Source organism: Stenella coeruleoalba (assembly GCF_951394435.1).
Source record: "Stenella coeruleoalba genome assembly, chromosome: 5".
NCBI lineage: Eukaryota > Metazoa > Chordata > Mammalia > Artiodactyla > Delphinidae > Stenella > Stenella coeruleoalba.
In genome coordinates, this window is record NC_137150.1 from 36,137,499 (window position 1) to 36,155,825 (window position 18,327).

Consider the following 18,327-nt stretch of genomic DNA (forward strand, 5'->3'; position numbering starts at 1 on the left):
AAAAAACCCAAAGTTAGCAGAAGGAAAGACATCATAAAGATCAGATCAGAAATAAATGAAAAAGAAATGAAGGAAATTATAACAAAGATAAATAAAACTAAAAGGTGGTTCTTTAAGAAGATAAACAAAATAGATACACTGTTAGGCAGACTCATCAAGAAAAAAAGGGAGAAGACTCAAATCAATAGAATTAGAAATGAAAAAGTCACATATTAATCAAACTGTCAACATACACTGCAGAAATACAAAAGATCATGAGAGATTACTACAAGCAACTCTATGCCAATAAAATGGACAACCTGGAAGAAATGGACAAACTCTTAGGAATGCACAACTTGCCAAGACTGAATCAGGAAGAAATAGAAAATATAAACAGACCAATCACAAGCACTGAAATTGAGACTGTGATTAAAAATCTTCCAACAAACAAAAGCCCAGGACCAGATGGCTTCACAGGCGAATTCTATCAAACATTTAGAGAAGAGTTAACACCTATCCTTCTCAAACTCTTCTAATATATAGCAGAGGGAGGAACACTCCCAAACTCATTCTACGAGGCCACCATCACCCTGATACCAAAACCAGACAAGGATGTCACAAAGAAAGAAAACTACAGGCCAATATCACTGATGAACAGAGAGGCAAAAATCCTCAACAAATACTAGCAAACAGAATCCAACAGCACATTAAAAGGATCATACACCATGATCAAGTGGGGTTTATTCCAGGAATGCAAGGATTCTTCAATATACGCAAATCAATCAATGTGATAAACCATATTAACAAACTGAAGGAGAAAAACCATATGATCGCCTCAATAGATGCAGAGAAAGCTTTCGACAAAATTCAACACCCATTTATGATAAAAAACCCTCCAGAAAGTAAACATAGAGGGAACTTTCCTCAACATAATAAAGGCCATATATGACAAACCCACAGCCAACATCATCCTCAATGGTGAAAAACTGAAAGTATTTCCACTACGATCAGGAGCAAGACAAGGTGGCCCACTCTTACCACTCTTATTCAACATAGTTTTGGAGTTTTAGCCACAGCAGTCAGAGAAAAAAAGGAAATAAAAGGAATCCAAATCAGAAAAGAAGAAGTAAAGCTGTCACTGTTTGCAGATGACATGATACTATACATAGAGAATCCTAAAGATGCTACCAGAAAACTACTAGAGCTAGTCAATGAATTTGGTAAAGTAGCAGGATACAAAATTAATGCACAGAAATCTCTGGCATTCCTATACACTAATGATGAAAAATCTCAAAGTGAAATTAAGAAAACACTCCCATTTACCATTGCAACAAAAAGAATAAAATATCTAGGAATAAACCTACCTAAGGAGACAAAAGACCTGTATGCAGAAAATTATAAGACACTGATGAAAGAAATTAAAGATGATACAAACAGATGGAGAGATATACCATGTTCTTGGATTGGAAGAATCAATATTGTGAAAATGACTCTACTACCCAAAGCAATCTACAGATTCAATGCAATCCCTATCAAACTACCACTGGCATTTTTCACAGAACTAGAACAAAAAATTTCACAATTTGTATGGAAACACAAAAGACCCCGAATAGCCAAAGCAATCTTGAGAATGAAAAACGGAGCTGGAGGAATCAGGCTCCCTGACTTCAGACTATACTACAAAGCTACAGTAATCAAGACAGTATGGTACTGGCACAAAAACAGAAAGATAGATCAATGGAACAGGATAGAAAGGCCAGAGATAAACCCACACACATATGACCACCTTATCTTTGGTAAAGGAGGCAGGAATGTACAGTGGATAAAGGACAGCCTCTTCAATAAGTGGTGCTGGGAAAACTGGACAGGTACATGTAAAAGTATGAGATTTGATCACTCCCTAACACCATACACAAAAATAGGCTAAAAATGGATTCAAGACCTAAATGTAAGGCCAGAAACCATCAAACTCTTAGAGGAAAACACAGGCAGAACACTCTATGACATAAATCACAGCAAGATCCTTTTTGACCCAACTCCTAGAGAAATGGAAATAAAAACAAAAATATACAAATGGGACCTAATGAAACTTCAAAGCTTTTGCACAGCAAAGGAAACCATAAACAAGACCAAAAGACAACCCTCAGAATGGGAGAAAATATTTGCAAATGAAGCAACTGACAAAGGATTAATCTCCAAAATTTACAAGCAGCTCATGCAGCTCAATAACAAAAAAACAAACAACCCAATCCAAAAATGGGCAGAAGACCTAAATAGACATTCCTCCAAAGAAGATATACAGAGTGCCAACAAACACATGAAAGAATGCTCAACATCATTAATCATTAGAGAAATGCAAATCAAAACTACAGTGAGATATCATCTCACACTGGTCAGAATGGCCACCATCAAAAAATCTAGACACAATAAATGCTGGAGAGAGTGTGTAGAAAAGGGAACACTCTTGCACTGCTGGTTGGAATGTGAATTGGTACAGCCACTATGGAGAACAGTATGGAGCTTCCTTAAAAAACTACAAATAGGGCTTCCCTGGTGGCACAGTGGTTGAGAGTCCGCCTGCCGATGCAGGGGACACGGGTTCATGCCCCGGTCCGGGAAGATCCCACATGCTGCGGAGCGGCTAGGCCCGTGAGCCATGGCTGCTGGGCCTGTGCATCTGGAGCCTGTGCTCCACAACAGGAGAGGCCACAACAGTGAGAGGCCCGTGTACCGCAAAAAAAAAAAAACAAAACAAAAAAACTACAAATAGAACTACCATATGACCCAGCAATCCCACTACTGGGCATATACCGTGAGAAAACCAAAATTCAAAAAGAGTCATGTACCAAAATGTTCATTGCAGCTCTATTTACAATAGCCCGGTGATGGAAACAACCTAAGTGCCCATCATCGGATGAATGGATAAAGAAGATGTGGCACATATATACAATGGAATATTACTCAGCCATAAAAAGAAACGAAATTGAGCTATTTGTAGTGAGGTGGATGGGCCTAGAGTGTGTCATACAGAGTGAAGTAAGTCAGAAAGAGAAAGACAAATACTGTATGGTAACACATATATATGGAATTTAAGAAAAACAAAATGTCATGAAGAGCCTAGGGGTAAGACAGGAATAAAGACACAGACCTACTAGAAAATGGACTTGAGGATATGGGGAGGGGGAAGGGTGAGCTGTGACAAAGTGAGAGAGTGCCATGGACATATGTAAAATAGATAGCTAGGGGGAAGCAGCCGCATAGCACAGGGAGATCAGCTCGGTGCTTTGTGACCACCTAGAGGGCTGGGATAGGGAGGGTGGGAGGGAAAGAGACACAAGAGGGAAGAGATATGGGATCATATGTATAACTGATTCACTTTGTTATAAAGCAGAAACTAACACACCATTGTAAAGCAATTATACTCCAATAAAGATTAAAAAAAAAAAAAGCAAAAAAAACCAGACTCAACACAATGTTGTTTTCCCTTCACTGAGACATGAGAAAATGGGAGATTCTGACGTACATTTCTCTTCCACTAAAATTACAATTAGATTGAAAACCCATATGACCGCAGTTTATTTTCATAAGCACCCATTAACTGAACAAAATACAAGTGAGAAAGGAAGAGGATAAAGAGAAAGAGCAGCTAGCAGGAAACTCAGGGTAAGAACAGTTGTAACTAGAGTTTCTCAACTCCACATATGGCAACTGATGGGTAAGAAACTGTGAAAGAGTCAATGCTTCTGAAATTTCTGCTCTTGTTGTTAAAATTGCAATCTGTGGATTAAATTATTTTCATCAAGGTCAAAATTTTCAATGAGAAAATACAGGGCGTTTCAAGATGTTATATTTGTCAATTAATTTCCTCTTTCTTCTAGTCATTCACACTTGGAACAGCCATCTGTGATCTGGCCATCAAACTAAGTCAAGTCTCCATAGTTTGAAGACTGGGAAGACCTTGCTCTGATACATTTGTGTTTTTAATAATAATAAAGTCTTCCTCTGACCTCTAGCCAATTAGGCAAAGTAATCAAAAGAGCCCTCCCTGTGAGCTAAGCATTGTACCAGCCATCAGTTTCCTGACACTCAAGCTGGATTCTCCACAGTTCCAGAAATGTGTGCTGATGATCCGATTAACAAAAGTTTAATTAACAATTGACAAAGAAAGGTCAGGAGTGTGTATCCAGAAGAAAAAACCCTCAGGCCTTACCATCATCCACAATGTCCTGGGCTGCCACGGAGTTTGTGTACACAACCAAATCAGAGAGCTCTCGACAGAGCTTCATGGTTTTCCTTCGGCGGCCCAACCTGTAAAATACACACCAGGACTCATGACATTTTAGAGTTGGAAGAGGTTTGGGCTTCTGGTTACTCCACCTTCCCTACCTGCTTCTGATGGAGCCAAGATTAGAAACCAAGTGTGATTTTTAGTTCAGCATTCTCTCCACCACAACACCATACTCTTGTGGCTTTTTTCACTGCTCAGCCAGACTTTATTCACAGTCTCTTCTCCTGAATTTGTGAGTTCTATTGTGAAGGGCTTGATTCCCACCATTACCCAACTGTGGAGTAAACCAGAATTTAGCAGGGAATCACTCTGCTTTGTCAGAAGGAGAACCTGGACTAAAAAGCAGTAGGGATACTGTACTGTCAGTCACAAGAATCCTATACCTAAAGATAAATACACCAAACTTTCCATAGTCATTATCTTCTAGAGGTATAAGTACAGTGATTTTTGATTTCTTCTTTATGCTTTTTCTATATTCTTCAACTTCTTAAGACAAATATCCATTACTTACTCTCTCTGTACAGCTATATCTTCTGTATCCCATAAACCACTCCTAGGATCTGCTGTACAACTTTACAAATTCTGCCACTTACTCTTTGCCACAGTAAAATTCTCCATAGATTATCACATTCTCCTCACAGACACACTTTTCTCCTCTAGGAAAACATATAATCATTAAAAACTTCAATCCCCACCAAAGGAGATACACAAATGGCCAATAAGAACATGAAAAGAAGCTCAACATTAGTCATTTAGGAAATGCAAACCAAACTACAGTGAGATACCACTGCATATCTACTAGGTTGGCTATAACCAAAAAGGCAGGCAATAATGAGTGTTGGCAAGGATAAGGAGAAACTGGAATGCTCATATATTGCTGGGGAATTTTCAATGGTACAACTGCTTTGCCAACATAGTTTGGCAGTTCCTCAAAAAATTAAACAGTTACCATGTGACTCAGGAATTCCACTTTTAAGTATATACCCAAGAGAAATAAAAACCTATGTCCACATAAAAACTTAGAAATGAATGTTCATAGCAGTATTATTCATAATAGCCAGAAAGTGAAAACAACCTAAATATCCTATAGCTAATTAATAGATAAATGAAATGCAATATATTCATACAATGGAATATTATTCAACAATAAAAAGGAATGAAGTACTGATACATTCTACAACATGGATGAATCTTGGAAATATTATACTAAGTGAAAGGAGCCAGACAAAAAAGGCCAAATATTGTAGGATTCCATTTATATGTAATGTCCAGAAAAGGCAAATCTATAGAGACAAAAAGTTGGCACCAGAGACCGGGGGAGAGAGAGATGGAAAGTCGCTGCTAATGGTAGAGTTTCTTGTTGGTGTGATGAAAATGTTCTGGACTTAGATAGTGATGATATAGATTTATTCACTCAGTGAATATTTATTGAGCACCTATTGGAGATAAAATAGTGAACAAATCAGACAAAAATTCTTACTGTAATGATACTTATATACATTCAACAAAAGAATTAAGGCCAAAATGTGTCAACAACTCATTTTGCCAAGAAAGAAGACAGGCACATAGACAGGTATAAAAACCAATGGGGGCTTCCCTGGTGGCGCAGTGGTTGAGAGTCTGCCTGCCGATGCAGTGGACACGGGTTCGTGCCCTGGTCCGGGAAGATCCCACATGCCGCGGAGCGGCTGGGCCCGTGAGCCATGGCCACTGAGCCTGCGCATCCGGAGCCTGTGCTCCGCAACGGGAGAGGCCACAACAGTGAGAGGCCCGCATACCGCAAAAAAAAAAAAAAAAAAAAACAATGGGAAGAAGAATCCATGTTCCTCCTTCACCACGTAATTAGGAAATTCTCTAGCCATCGGTAAAAATCTGGTTTTGTGAAAGCAAATGATTATAAATCAATATGAGAGAGGTAATGCCTAGAAATGACAAGTAAAACTCCCAGGACACTCCATAACACAGACGACTTCTGTATAAAGTTAGCCCTTTTAATCCTTATCTTAAAATTGAATTAGTTTACTGAAGTCCCGAAAGGACACCGTCATCAATGCTTGAGCCTCGATAGCTATTACGGGCAAATCTCTAATTGACTCAAGAGCAGCATGCAACGTGATTTCACGTGACAGCTTCCCTGGCTATATGATTCAGAGCCAAGCCTTTCTCAAACTTATATTTGAGAAAATTCACAGCAGAGGTCTCCTGGAAGGTAATTCTATTTCTCTTATATCCTTTACTGTAACTACATATTGAATTTTCTGTACTCTAAGGGTAGGAACCATACACATCTCCTTTGCCCTCACTAATTAGTTACTATTTTATGTATGGACATTCTGTTGGAGTGAAGCTCAAATATAAAATTTAAGTGAACACTAAATGTGATTTATTCCTATAGGACCTCTGTGCCTCCAATTTCGTTTAGTTTCAGTCTTATGATAAAGTCACAGAGGGGTGTGTGTGTACATGTGCACGTGTTTGTATATTTATCTGTCTATGAAGGATATAATTTACTTTCCTTTGCGAGACTTACTGTATACATAATTTGCCAGAAAATCCTGTATCAAATCATGTGTCACAATTTGGGTTCTACAGTTTTGGCCATTTTACTCATTCCAAATTCTACTGGCAATAATAAAGACAACAGCAGCTAATATTTTTGAGCACTTAGTTAATTGGAGTAGGGCTCATCAAGCCAAATAGTTTAATTCCTTTAATCCTTACAATGACCCTAAGAAATAGATACAAATGAGGAGCCTAACTTGCCCCCATCTTAAAGTTGGAGGAACAAGAGTTTGAAGTCTGGCTGATTTCAGATCCCTGACTCTTCACATGTTCTCATCATCTATCTTCTCCTTCAGTCTCCTGTGAGAGCCCCTCTGTACTAGTTCATGTGGTCCCTCTCTCTTCTCTGAAGATATCTTTTACCTGACAACTGCTACAGCCAGCATTTATTAAGAGCTCACTGTGTGCCAGGCAGCACAAGTGCCCTACATGTATTATAATCTCACATCCTGTTGATCTTCACATGTCCCACTGCAGAGCTCTCTACCTTGCAATCTGATTTCCTAGACATGTACAACTAAAACAGCCAAGCTGATGTGGATGGAGGGGCCCCAGGAGCCTGAGCAGGAAACATGGAGAGCTTTCTTACCTGTACAGCTGGCCGGTCTCCTTGCCAGGGTTCTGCTGTGCGTCCTCCTCTTCATCAGCACTACAAGATTTGGACCGTGATTTTGTGGTTTTCTGCCGGAAAAATCAGAGTTCACTTAACACAAACTCAGCACATCAGGTACATCTACAACATACAGAGGAATGAGCTTTAAAATAGACACACACACACACACACACACACACACACACACACAAGGACAATTACTTGGAAAAAAACAACTGACCAAATATTGCAGCTTGCCTCACCATCAATAATAAGCATGTCTGTGGCCAAAATTATCTTAAAATATCAAGGCAAAACGTAGGGTTTCATGCTCTAACATTGACTTCTAAGCCACATAAAATGTAGGTCTTAGACTATTAGTCATGCATTGAAGGTCTCTGTGAGGGGTAGGGTTAAAGTTGTAATATCTACTTAAACGATTATAAGGGATAAAGGGTCCTTTTATATAGGAAGCTCACTATTCCCTTTGACTTACTTATAAAAGGCAGATTTGATAAAAAAAGACAAGTAGTAATTTTTAAATGAATAACTACCACTCCTGCTTTTGTTCAGTATGCATTCAAAAATCCATCTAAATCAAACTGTTCATTTGAGACTTTGACCCATCTTAATTTCTAGAGCAGAATGAAAATTGTTACCTACAGGAGTCAGGCTGAAAGACTGTAGGACTAACCTGGTGTCTTTGGACAGATTAGCTGTTAGACATAAAACCTCTTAGGAATGATACACTTTCAGCCCCACCACATTGGAGATAACCCCAATATTTGGCAACACACACGTCAACGATACAAATGATGGGGAGGGGCCCTAGTAACTGCAGAAAAACTTGCCACCAAAATTACAGCTTCTACAAACAAAGGTAAGACCTTTAGACAGAGTACCCTGGACATTTTGGGAACATGGCTTAGAAAAGGAAAGGGACTCCATCCCCACATTACCATGGGACCAAATCAACTTCTAGATTTTCTCATTCTCAACAAATAAAAAAATTCAAACTACCCTGTTGGCATAAACACATTCAACTCTACTGCACTGACGGCAAGGCGCCAATTTAGTCTAGAACATTTTTACATCTTATTTATGCCTTGAGAACTTCAGTGCACATGGCGTGGACCCAGGCATCTGATGATCTCATGTTCCAGATTGGCCTCTCACCAAGCTGATAAATTGGCTAATCTCTCAAGCTTTCTATTGTGCTTTTTTAAAGGGTAGGACAAAAACATCTGTCCTAAAGGATTATTATTTTTGTGATGATTAAATGAGATGACATGGAAAGTCATTCTGTAAACCACATAATATTAACTTTCAATTTAAAATACTATTAATACTTATTTAAATAACCTGTAAATAGTCTTGTAAACATTCACTCTTATGACTTGAGACATAATAAATTCTAATGCTATACTAGCAAAGGTACTCCCTAAAAGCTTTACTTTGGAAAATAATTTTAATTTAAATGAGTGGTTGTAATCAAGAAAAGAAATATTCTCCAATTCTGCATATAGTTAGTAATTTGAGGTGTTACAATAATAAATCTGTCTTTCCCAGGTTCATTTTAAAATATAAAATGCAGAAAGTAGAAATAAGTAATGAATCACCAATGATAGATATTTGGAGAAATGATGATATATTTTCTTTACATACAGTTTTGATACATCTTATCATAGTTATATGACATAATCAGTTTTTCATCTTATTTTTTTATTTAATGTTTTGCATGTTGAGCTCGTCAGAGTGATCATCTTTCTTTCTTTCTTTCTTTCTTTTTTTGCGGTACGCGGGCCTCTCACTGTTGTGGCCTCTCCCGCTGTGGAGCACAGGCTCCGGACGCACAGGCTCAGCGGCCATGGCTCACGGGCCCAGCCGCTCCGCGGCATGTGGGATCTTCCCGGACCGGGGCACGAACCCGCGTCCCCTGCATTGGCAGGCGGACTCTCAACCACTGTGCCACCAGGGAAGCCCAGAGTGATCATCTTTTAATGGCTGCATAATTGTCCATTGTGTGAATGAATCATGATTTACTCAAGCAGTCTTTATGGGAGAACATTTTGGTTGTTTTCAGTTTATTATGGCTATTTTGTCCAAACTTTCAATAAATTATCCTATTGATGGGGCAGGAAATTCCAGATACAACATTCATTAAAGTACAAGAAATGGCCTTGGAGAAACCTCATGCATAAAGTTCATCACCCAATAATTGACTTGTTTAACATGTTTTACCTTTTTATTGAAGGTAAAGCATACACTTAGAAAAGCACAGGAATCGTAAGTGCACAGCATGATGGCTTTCCACAAAGTGAAACCACCCAAGTGAGGAAATGGAATATTATCTGCCCCAAAGCCTTCAGGTTCTCCCGTTCGGTCATCACCTTCTCCCCAAAGGTAACTACTATCTTGACTTTTATCCCATAGATTTTTTTTTGCCTGTTTTTGAGCTTCATATAAATGGACTCAAACTGTATGTACTCTCTTGGGTCTGGCTTCTTTTGCTCAATGTCATGTTTACAAAGATCACACTATTGCATGTAGTTGTAATTTTGTCATTCTCATTGCTGATAAATATTCCCTTATGTGAATACGCCACAATTTTTATCCTTTCTAATGCTGATGGACGTTTGAACTGTCTCCTGTTTGTAGTATTGCAACTAATGCCCCTGTAAATATCGTTGTTTGTCTCGTGACACACACCTAACAATGGAACTGATAAGACATGGTTCATAGAGTGGCTTTAGTTGGTACTGTGAAACAGTGTGTGGAAGTAGCTGCACAAAGGCAGGTTCCCATTAGCAGTTGATGAGAGCTCAAATTGCCCAGCATCCTCACTAACACATGCTGTTGTCAATCTCTTTATGTTTGCTGTTGTGGTGGGTGTACACGGAATCTCATCATCATTTTAGTTTGCATTTCCCAGAGGACTGATAAGGGGGAGAACCTTTTCCATATTAGCCACTTGGATATCTTCTGTTGTGAAGTTCATTTAAGCCTTTTGCTTGTTTTTTAAAAATTAGTGTGCCTTCTTTATTGATTTATAGGAATTCTTTATATATTCAGGAAAGAAATCCTTTGTGGACTTGTACAGAATATTGAAAATATTCTTTCCCAGTATGTTATTTGCTCTTTGATACTTCTGATGAACAGGAGTTCTTAAATTATAAAATAGTTTAATTATCAACTTTTTCCTTTTCTGGGGTCCTCATTGAGAAATCTGCAGTTATTCCAAGGTCATGATGATAGTCTCCTGTCACCCTCTAGACTCTTTAAATTACCTGAATTATGCACACTTATCTTCCTTAATTCGTACCTTATGTTTTCCGAAGTTGGTCATGAGGGATCGTCCATGTGTTTTCTTTCCACTTTCCTTCACATCTGGATGCTGAGTAAATAAAGCATAATATGACTACTTTTCTTCTTTGCTTTTGTTTTCTCCTTAGTTCTGGTGGAAGGGCATGGAGTCCCTCTCTCCTTCCATCTCTTGGTGGGCAGCCGGAAGGTCCTGCTCATTTCCTCCTGCTCTACCCTCCACTTCCCTGAAGGTGGCTGTGTCTGCCTTGAGAGAGGGGGAGGATGCTGCAGAGAGAGACCTGGGCACCATCAGGAGATGGCAGCTGCCAACAGCTCCCCAAAGCTGGGGTCAAGGACCTCTCAGTAATGCCCAGGTGTGCAGGCCTCTCTACTGCCTGTTCACAAGGCTCTCTAGAGCACAGGATGTATTCCTATCAATGCCCTGAGGGGGAATAAATCATCTTCAGTTAAAAGTAGATTTAATTTTGAAAAATGGCCACAAGTCATTAACAGCCAATTCAGTTGACTAAAAAAAACTAATCAGACTGATCACTTAATTACTATTTAGAATTTGGAAACATTAAAAACAAATAAAATCCAAGTATATCTATGAGGCAATAAGATTGTTTTTCTTTAAGTAAACTGCAGCAGAGCTTATCTGTTCATTAAAATCATTCCCTCTGTGGTAAGCACAGGAAAGATGTATTGTAGATTCTGAATTCCTCCTCATGTGAATTAATTTTCCAGGCTAGAGATCTCTTTACTCTAGGGGACAGGAAAAAAAAAAAAAAAAAGACCACTCTGCTAAAAGGGTTTAGACTCTTTTTCCAATTGTCATCCCTAAAAATATGTATTAGGTGATTCACTGCTAATTACATGATGTAAGAGGAGACCAAGAGGCCCCGCCCTCCCGGGACTTTCAGCTGAACAGAGATAATCTCATAAATGGAATAAATGTAGGTGAGCAAAACCACCCGAAATCAAAAGGTCAGGAAGAGCATCTACATATATCCATAGAAACTAATCAAAGATACAATGCAGGATGGGGAGGGGGAACTGTGAGAACTGGGTTGGGGAAAAGGCAGTTCAGAAAATAGTGGAGGAGGGTGGGTGGCAGGTTTACAGGGTAATTTTAGTTGCCTGGTTTATATACATTGACTGCCTTTGAAGATCAATTAAAGCTGATCATTAACTATTCAAAAACCCTAGAATTAAGAAAGTAGTAAGATACGGTAATAGAAGTAACACTGCTCTTCAAGTTAGGAGACCCAGTTCTGCCACCATGTAGCCTCAGGTCCCCCATCTCTTTTTTTTTTTTTTTAAGGTGATTTAAAAGATCATTTTTAACCTATTAGAAAAGTTTTACAGAACTAGGCTTATTCAGTCTGAAGAACAGAGAATTGAAACGGTGTTTTAAGGTGAATGAGAGTCTCTCTGATGGATTTAAGTCTAAGCAGGAAATTATATACATCAATACATTGATGGGAAACAGAAGCTGAACACATAAGAAATACCCTGGGACTCAGAATCAGATGGAAAGAGAGGGATTAATAGGTGAAGCAAAACATAGGAGATTCCAGCACACACTCTGTGCTAAAGACTTGCTCCTCTGGGGTAAACACCCACCTCTTGACCTCAGTCCTCTTATCTGTGACATGGGGGAGGAATGGACCAATTAACCTCTGAGTTCCTCTCCAGTTCTAGTAGCTCATCTATTAGTAGGGAGACCATGTCATCTATTGTCCAAAACAGGACTCTTAAGAGTGAAATGGGGACTTCCCTGGTGGCTCAGTGGTTAAGAATCCCCCTGCCAATGCAGGGGACACGTGTTCGAGCCCTGGTCTGGGAAGATCCCACATGCCATGGAGCAACTAAGCCCATGCACCACAACTACTGAGCCTGTACTCTAGAGCCCGTGAGCCACAACTACTGAGCCCGTGTGCCACAACTACTGAAGCCCGAGCACCTAGAGCCCACGCTCCACAACAAGAGAAGTCACCGCAATGAGAAGCCTGCGCACTGCAATGAAGAGTAGCCCCCGCTCACCACAACTAGAGAAAGCCTGCTAGCAGCAACGAAGACCCAACGCAGCCAAAAATAAATAGATAAATAAATTTATTTTTTTTTAAAAAAGAGTGAAATCGGGCACCTTTAATAATTACGCTGGGACAATAGGTATAAAGTGAGGTTGCCCCAAGCAAGTTGAGGTATAAGGTCATCCATTTTAATAGGCACCTGCTATGCCCCAAGGATTATGCTAAGTGTATTACATATATTCTCACTTAATATATACAACCATCCCTGGAGATAAGTATAATTAAAATCCTAGTTTTGCAGATAAGAAAAACAGAAGTATAGTGACGTTAGATAATATGCCCAAAGTTACGTAGCTAGTTGGTGATAAAACAGGGATTCTGTGTAGTTCTGTCTCCTCTCTGGCTTTCTCTCCCTCCCCCACTCTACACTCCTTCTTTATGTACCAGAGGAATACACACAGATATCTCTCCCCAACTTGACCTCTCCTTGAGCATCAGCACTGCATCTTTCATTGAATCCATGGATCAAACACTGTGCTAGGAACTCATGAATACAAGGGAGACAGCAAGCAAGAGAGATGTAGACTTTGTCCTCCCTGGGCTTGCACTCTTATGATGGAGACAAATGATCATAACACACTATAATAAGACTATGATGGGGAAAGTTCAGGGTACTGCCTGAGGGCACGGGAAGGCCATCTACCTAGACTTGAGGATCGAGGAGGACTTCTAAGGGGACATGTTACAAAAGCTGAAGCCAGAAGACAGGTAGACATTATCTACGTGAAGTGAGGAAGAGGAAGTGTGCAAGGAAAAAGCAAACACAAAGGCCAAATGCCAGGAACATGGCACTTTCCAGGAAACAAAGAAAGGCAGGGGTTGGGTTGTGTATTTGTACTGTACACACGCACATTAATGAACAAATCAGAGCTGGGGTCAGATGATGGAGAAAGGATCTTTTGGGCTATAGCTTTCAATTTGAGCTTTATCTTCCAAACTATGAAGAGCATTTGAATGGTTTAAAATAGGAGAATGATGTGATCAGATGCATGTTTCTGAAATATCGCTATGGTAGTGGTATAAATGAGAGACTGGAGGGAGCGGGACAGCAGGGAGAGGTGCAAAAGTTCATGTAAGGAATAATTAAGGCTACCCAGATGGCTGTAGCTGGGATGTAAACAAAGAAGTGAATTCAGAACTCTAAAGAAGGCAGGCATCCTTCTACTAAGTGCTTCCAGCGTGAAGGATGAGAATTTCATTTTTATTTTACTTCGGAGATCTCCAGGAAAAAGCTGGCACCAGTAGCACACAGTACTGCACTCCTGAGTGACGATCAGGAGGGAAAGGAGCTGAAGTGATGAGCTGTCCTGAACCCCACAGCACATTCTCAGCCTTGGCTCTACATGTGTATATGTATCTGACACAGATGGACTTGTCTCTACAGTAACTTGTCTTTGCTTGCCACTGAACCAAAACCATACTTCAAAAACTAACACAACAGCAGGGTTAAAAACCTTAACACTTCATAGTCCAGTTTATTAAAGTTGCAGGCTCCATTTACTTTCTGCAAGTCTGATACATTCTTGCAGTCACCCAGGTTTAAGGGAGAGTAAAAAATAAAAAAGAGGAGGAGTTTTGTCCTACTACATCTCTGAAATTTGAAGTCCCTTACCATCTTACCTGATGGGGAAATTACCATTAGGATCTCTTCCATAAAAAGAAAGATGGGCTTGATTTGTTTCTTCAAAAATCCCCAAGACCTGCTGTTGTCTTTCCAGTTGGAATGATCTAGGATGGAGCAAGCAAAGACTTCTCCAAAAGCATAAAGGGAAATGACTGGCCCAGATTAGCCAAAGAGAGTTCACCAGGGACAAGAAGCAGAAATCAAGCCGGGTTAACCGAATGTGATTTTACAGACATTTGTGTGGTTTAAACTAAGAGGCTGGAGGGTCAGGGAGGAAAGGGAGAGGCTAACTGGTATTTATAGAAATGTTCAAGAAAATTCAAAATTGTATGATAAACTGTAAGGGCAGTAATGCTGTAAATGACATTTTGGTTGTCTCCCAACATTCCATTCTGCCCCTCCAGCATGCAGGGGCAGAATGCATTTTCAGAGGGGCAGACCACGGTGCCAGTTCCAGGGGTAAGTTCTCAGTGGCATCAGCAAGCCAATGGTATCCTATGTCCTTGCCAAATTACTGTTCCAAGAAGGACACATATGCAAGGCCACCGTGGGGATCAACTCAGGGGTGGGCACATGAGCTAAGATGCTCAACCAGAGCTCAGCACAAACTCTGGTTTGTTGGATGAGGCACATACACTGTCTCACTCTCTCTGTACTTGGACCAAGAAACACATAGCTCAGGGGCCTGTTGGCAGTCACCCTGCAACCACCAGGAGAGGGGGAACCAACATGGGATGATGCTAATCACGTGGTAGGTAGAACAGAAAGACAGGTCTTTGATGACCCTGCTGAGCCTCTGAATTAAGCCCACCTTGAAGGCCACTCTGCAAATGAACTTGCCACTTACCTAACCCAACGCCTTTCTTCATTATTTAAGCCATTTTGAATTAGGTTTTCCATGTTTGGAAACTAAACAGACCTGAGAAACAGCCAGGCATTTGAATGGCTGGACTTCTGTAGAGTCTAGAAAGTAACCACCAAAGCTGAGTGGTTGCTCACATCCAAAAGTGATGATCTTCCCTCTGCCTGGGGAGCTCTGAGCTCTGGAGGGTAGGCAGCAGTAGCAGGGGAGGCTGCTATCAGCTAAGCCAGGGACCACATGGATCTCCTCTGGTCCAGAATAACTGCCCTCAATGTCCTGCCGTGATAACATCAGCAAACCCACTATCCCTCTTCCTTGCCCATTTATGATATTTTTATTAGAAAGCAGAATAAAAACCTCAGCCAGAGCCCAAACCATTCATTCACTCAGCAACTATATATGAAGGTCATACTAAGGTCCAGGCACTATACAAGTCAGGAAAACAATGGTTATCAAGACTGACATGGTTCCTGCCTTCACAGAATCTACAGTCTAGTTGAGAAGACAGATATTGAACAAATAAATGCAAATGTGTAGGAAAAAAAAGAACTTCTTGAAAAAAGAAGATATAACAGGCTACCATCAACAATACAAAAGGGATAGCTAACCTAACCTAGGGGTCAAGGCAGGACTCATTTAGAATACCACATGGTTGCTGGAATTTAAAAGCCTAAGTAGGAGTTAGCTAGCGTAGATGTGGAAATGGAGTGTTCCAGGCAGAGGAAATGGAATGTGAGGAAGACCATGGCATTTAGATGGTTGTGGCTGGTGTGACGTCGTGGGTGGTGGTGTGACAGGGAAAATGGGGAGATCTGAGACAGGAGAGGGAGGCAAGGATGGAATTATGCAGTTCCTGGAAAGCCCAGTTAGTTTGTAATTTATCCCAAGCATAATAGGAAGCCACTGAAAAATTTTGAACAGCGGAGTGACACGGAGTGACCCAGTTAGTTTGTAATTTATCCCAAGCATAATAGGAAGCCACTGAAAAATTTTGAAAAGCGGAGTGACACGATCAGATTTGCATTTTTAAAACATCATGCTGATTTCAGAGTGAAGGTTAGATTTAAAGAGGGCAAGAGAAGTCTAAGTGAGAGTTAACATTGGCCTGAATTAGGACACAGCCGTGGAGAAGAAGTGGACAGACATACACATTCAGAAGGTGTGATCGACAGGGCATGGAGGCCGCCTGAATGAGTCCCCACCCTCACCTGAACACAAGTGGGGAAGATGAATGCAGGGGCACTGGGCTTTGTCCTGAGGGTGCCAGTGAAGGAGCATATGAATCATTTCTACACCCACCCATGCACTTTAATCTATTATTCACTATTTCTCTCCATTTTTCAGGAGGAGATTCTCATTTTTCCAGCAATATAAGGATAGAAATGGAAGAAACTGGAGAAGCCTTCCACAAATGACAAATGATAAGAAACAAAGCATGAGGTGCTTTCTTTTTCCTGTTGAAGGACAAGTACAAGAGGGAAATGTATACCTGCTTCAGGTGTGCATTTAAGCCTTCATGCGTGGCCTTCAGTAGTGCCCTCACTGTGAAACTATCAGGATCTTCCTTGTCTCGAATTTGAGATTCTTTTAACAGCGACTCCAGTTTTTTCCTTATGAAAGATTCCACCTGATGCTCAGTGGTCCCGTTATTCTGCGAAGAATTAAACAGTGGAAATAATTTCCCTTAAGGAACACAGAATCACTTAGAACACAGCCTTCACTCAAGCCAATATTGCTGCTATAATTTCTCTCTCAATTACCTGTAAAAAGTTAAGCTTATTGTACAATTTTTTGTCCTTCTCCCACCAGCCCTCCACCAATCCCATAAAATAATGATGACTGTGACTGCATTCAACCTTTAACAACCCTATAGTCTTATTATCATTCCCATTTCAGAGACACAGAATCTGATGTTTAGAGAAATAAGTTGATCAAGGTTGCAAAGCTAGCAAAGAACTGAGGCAGGATTCCAACTCAGGGCTCCTAAGTTCTTCTCCCCACACTACTTTATACTTTCACTAGAGGGAAGGCCAAGGAAAGTTTTGGGAGAATAAGTTTTCTGTACCTACATAGGGAAATTTGAACAAGACTATACTATTTAAAACAAATCACTTCCTTCACTGAAGGGAAAAAAGTGCTATGGAAATCTTTGTAAAGGAGGATTATTCTGAGATAAAATGTCTTTCCTATCTCTGCCCCACTATGTAATTGGAGGGAATTCACTACTGACTTGTGCCATGACTCAGCACTGTAATTACCTTAAGATCACAACTAATTTCAAGTGTTTTGGATAACAAAGCTCTGCCTGTGTCCAGGAGATAATTTACACAATGTTTAAGTGATCAAGGGACCCAGATTTCCTAGAAGTCTGCTTAGTGCAGGTTTTTGACCCCCTTGTTCTACCTGAAACTAACAGCCCAGGCTCTGTTCACTGCTTCTCCCCTTCTCAACTCCCTCCCCCTCCCGCTATGTCCAACACCCTTCCATAAACTCTTCAGCCACTTGCCAAAGGCCAACCCACCCAAAGGCAAGGAAGGGGCGCTCCTCCACCAGAACAATGCCCCTAGTCCTCACCAAAAGTTTAAGATCCATTTTTCCACTTGCAAATTTGTTACTAAGAGGTCATTATATTTAAACAAGAGAATGGGCAGTTTTTCAGTAATGCATTCATTTTCACAAAATCTTAGAAGAGCAAAGCAATATAAATACAAAGGGAAACTGGAAAAAAAAAAGGCTACATCAGAACAGGTTACTGAATTTCCCTGTATTAATATCACATGCACGAATATCTTTAATATACCCAGTGAATGAGGCACTCCACTTCACTGGAGGCCCTCAGGTCCTGCAGGAGATGCAAAGGTGGAAAAGAGATGGCCTTTGACATCAGGAGCAAAGATCCCATCAGGCTAACAAAGGCATGTCCCCAAATATCCTACCCAGGTCCACACAGCTGCCTGCAAAAGCACAAATGACCAGCACAACAGTGGTTCTGAGAAGGAACACGGCATTCCTGCCTGAGTG

General features: G+C 40.4%; 1 protein-coding gene across 2 annotated transcripts in view; it reads right to left on the reverse strand.

Annotated features, from left to right (window-relative positions):
• PLCH1 (phospholipase C eta 1) overlaps positions 1 to 18,327 on the reverse strand; it is a gene marked incomplete at its 5' end in the record, with an annotated part of 239,409 nt that overhangs the window by 22,201 nt on the left and 198,881 nt on the right. For both annotated transcript variants that reach the window (XM_079922362.1, XM_079922363.1), the window contains 4 exons: positions 4,190 to 4,287; positions 7,419 to 7,510; positions 10,744 to 10,815; positions 16,796 to 16,957. In XM_079922362.1, the coding sequence (XP_079778488.1) occupies positions 4,190 to 4,287; positions 7,419 to 7,510; positions 10,744 to 10,815; positions 16,796 to 16,957 (424 nt within the window). The remainder of the gene's footprint in view (positions 1 to 4,189; positions 4,288 to 7,418; positions 7,511 to 10,743; positions 10,816 to 16,795; positions 16,958 to 18,327) is intronic.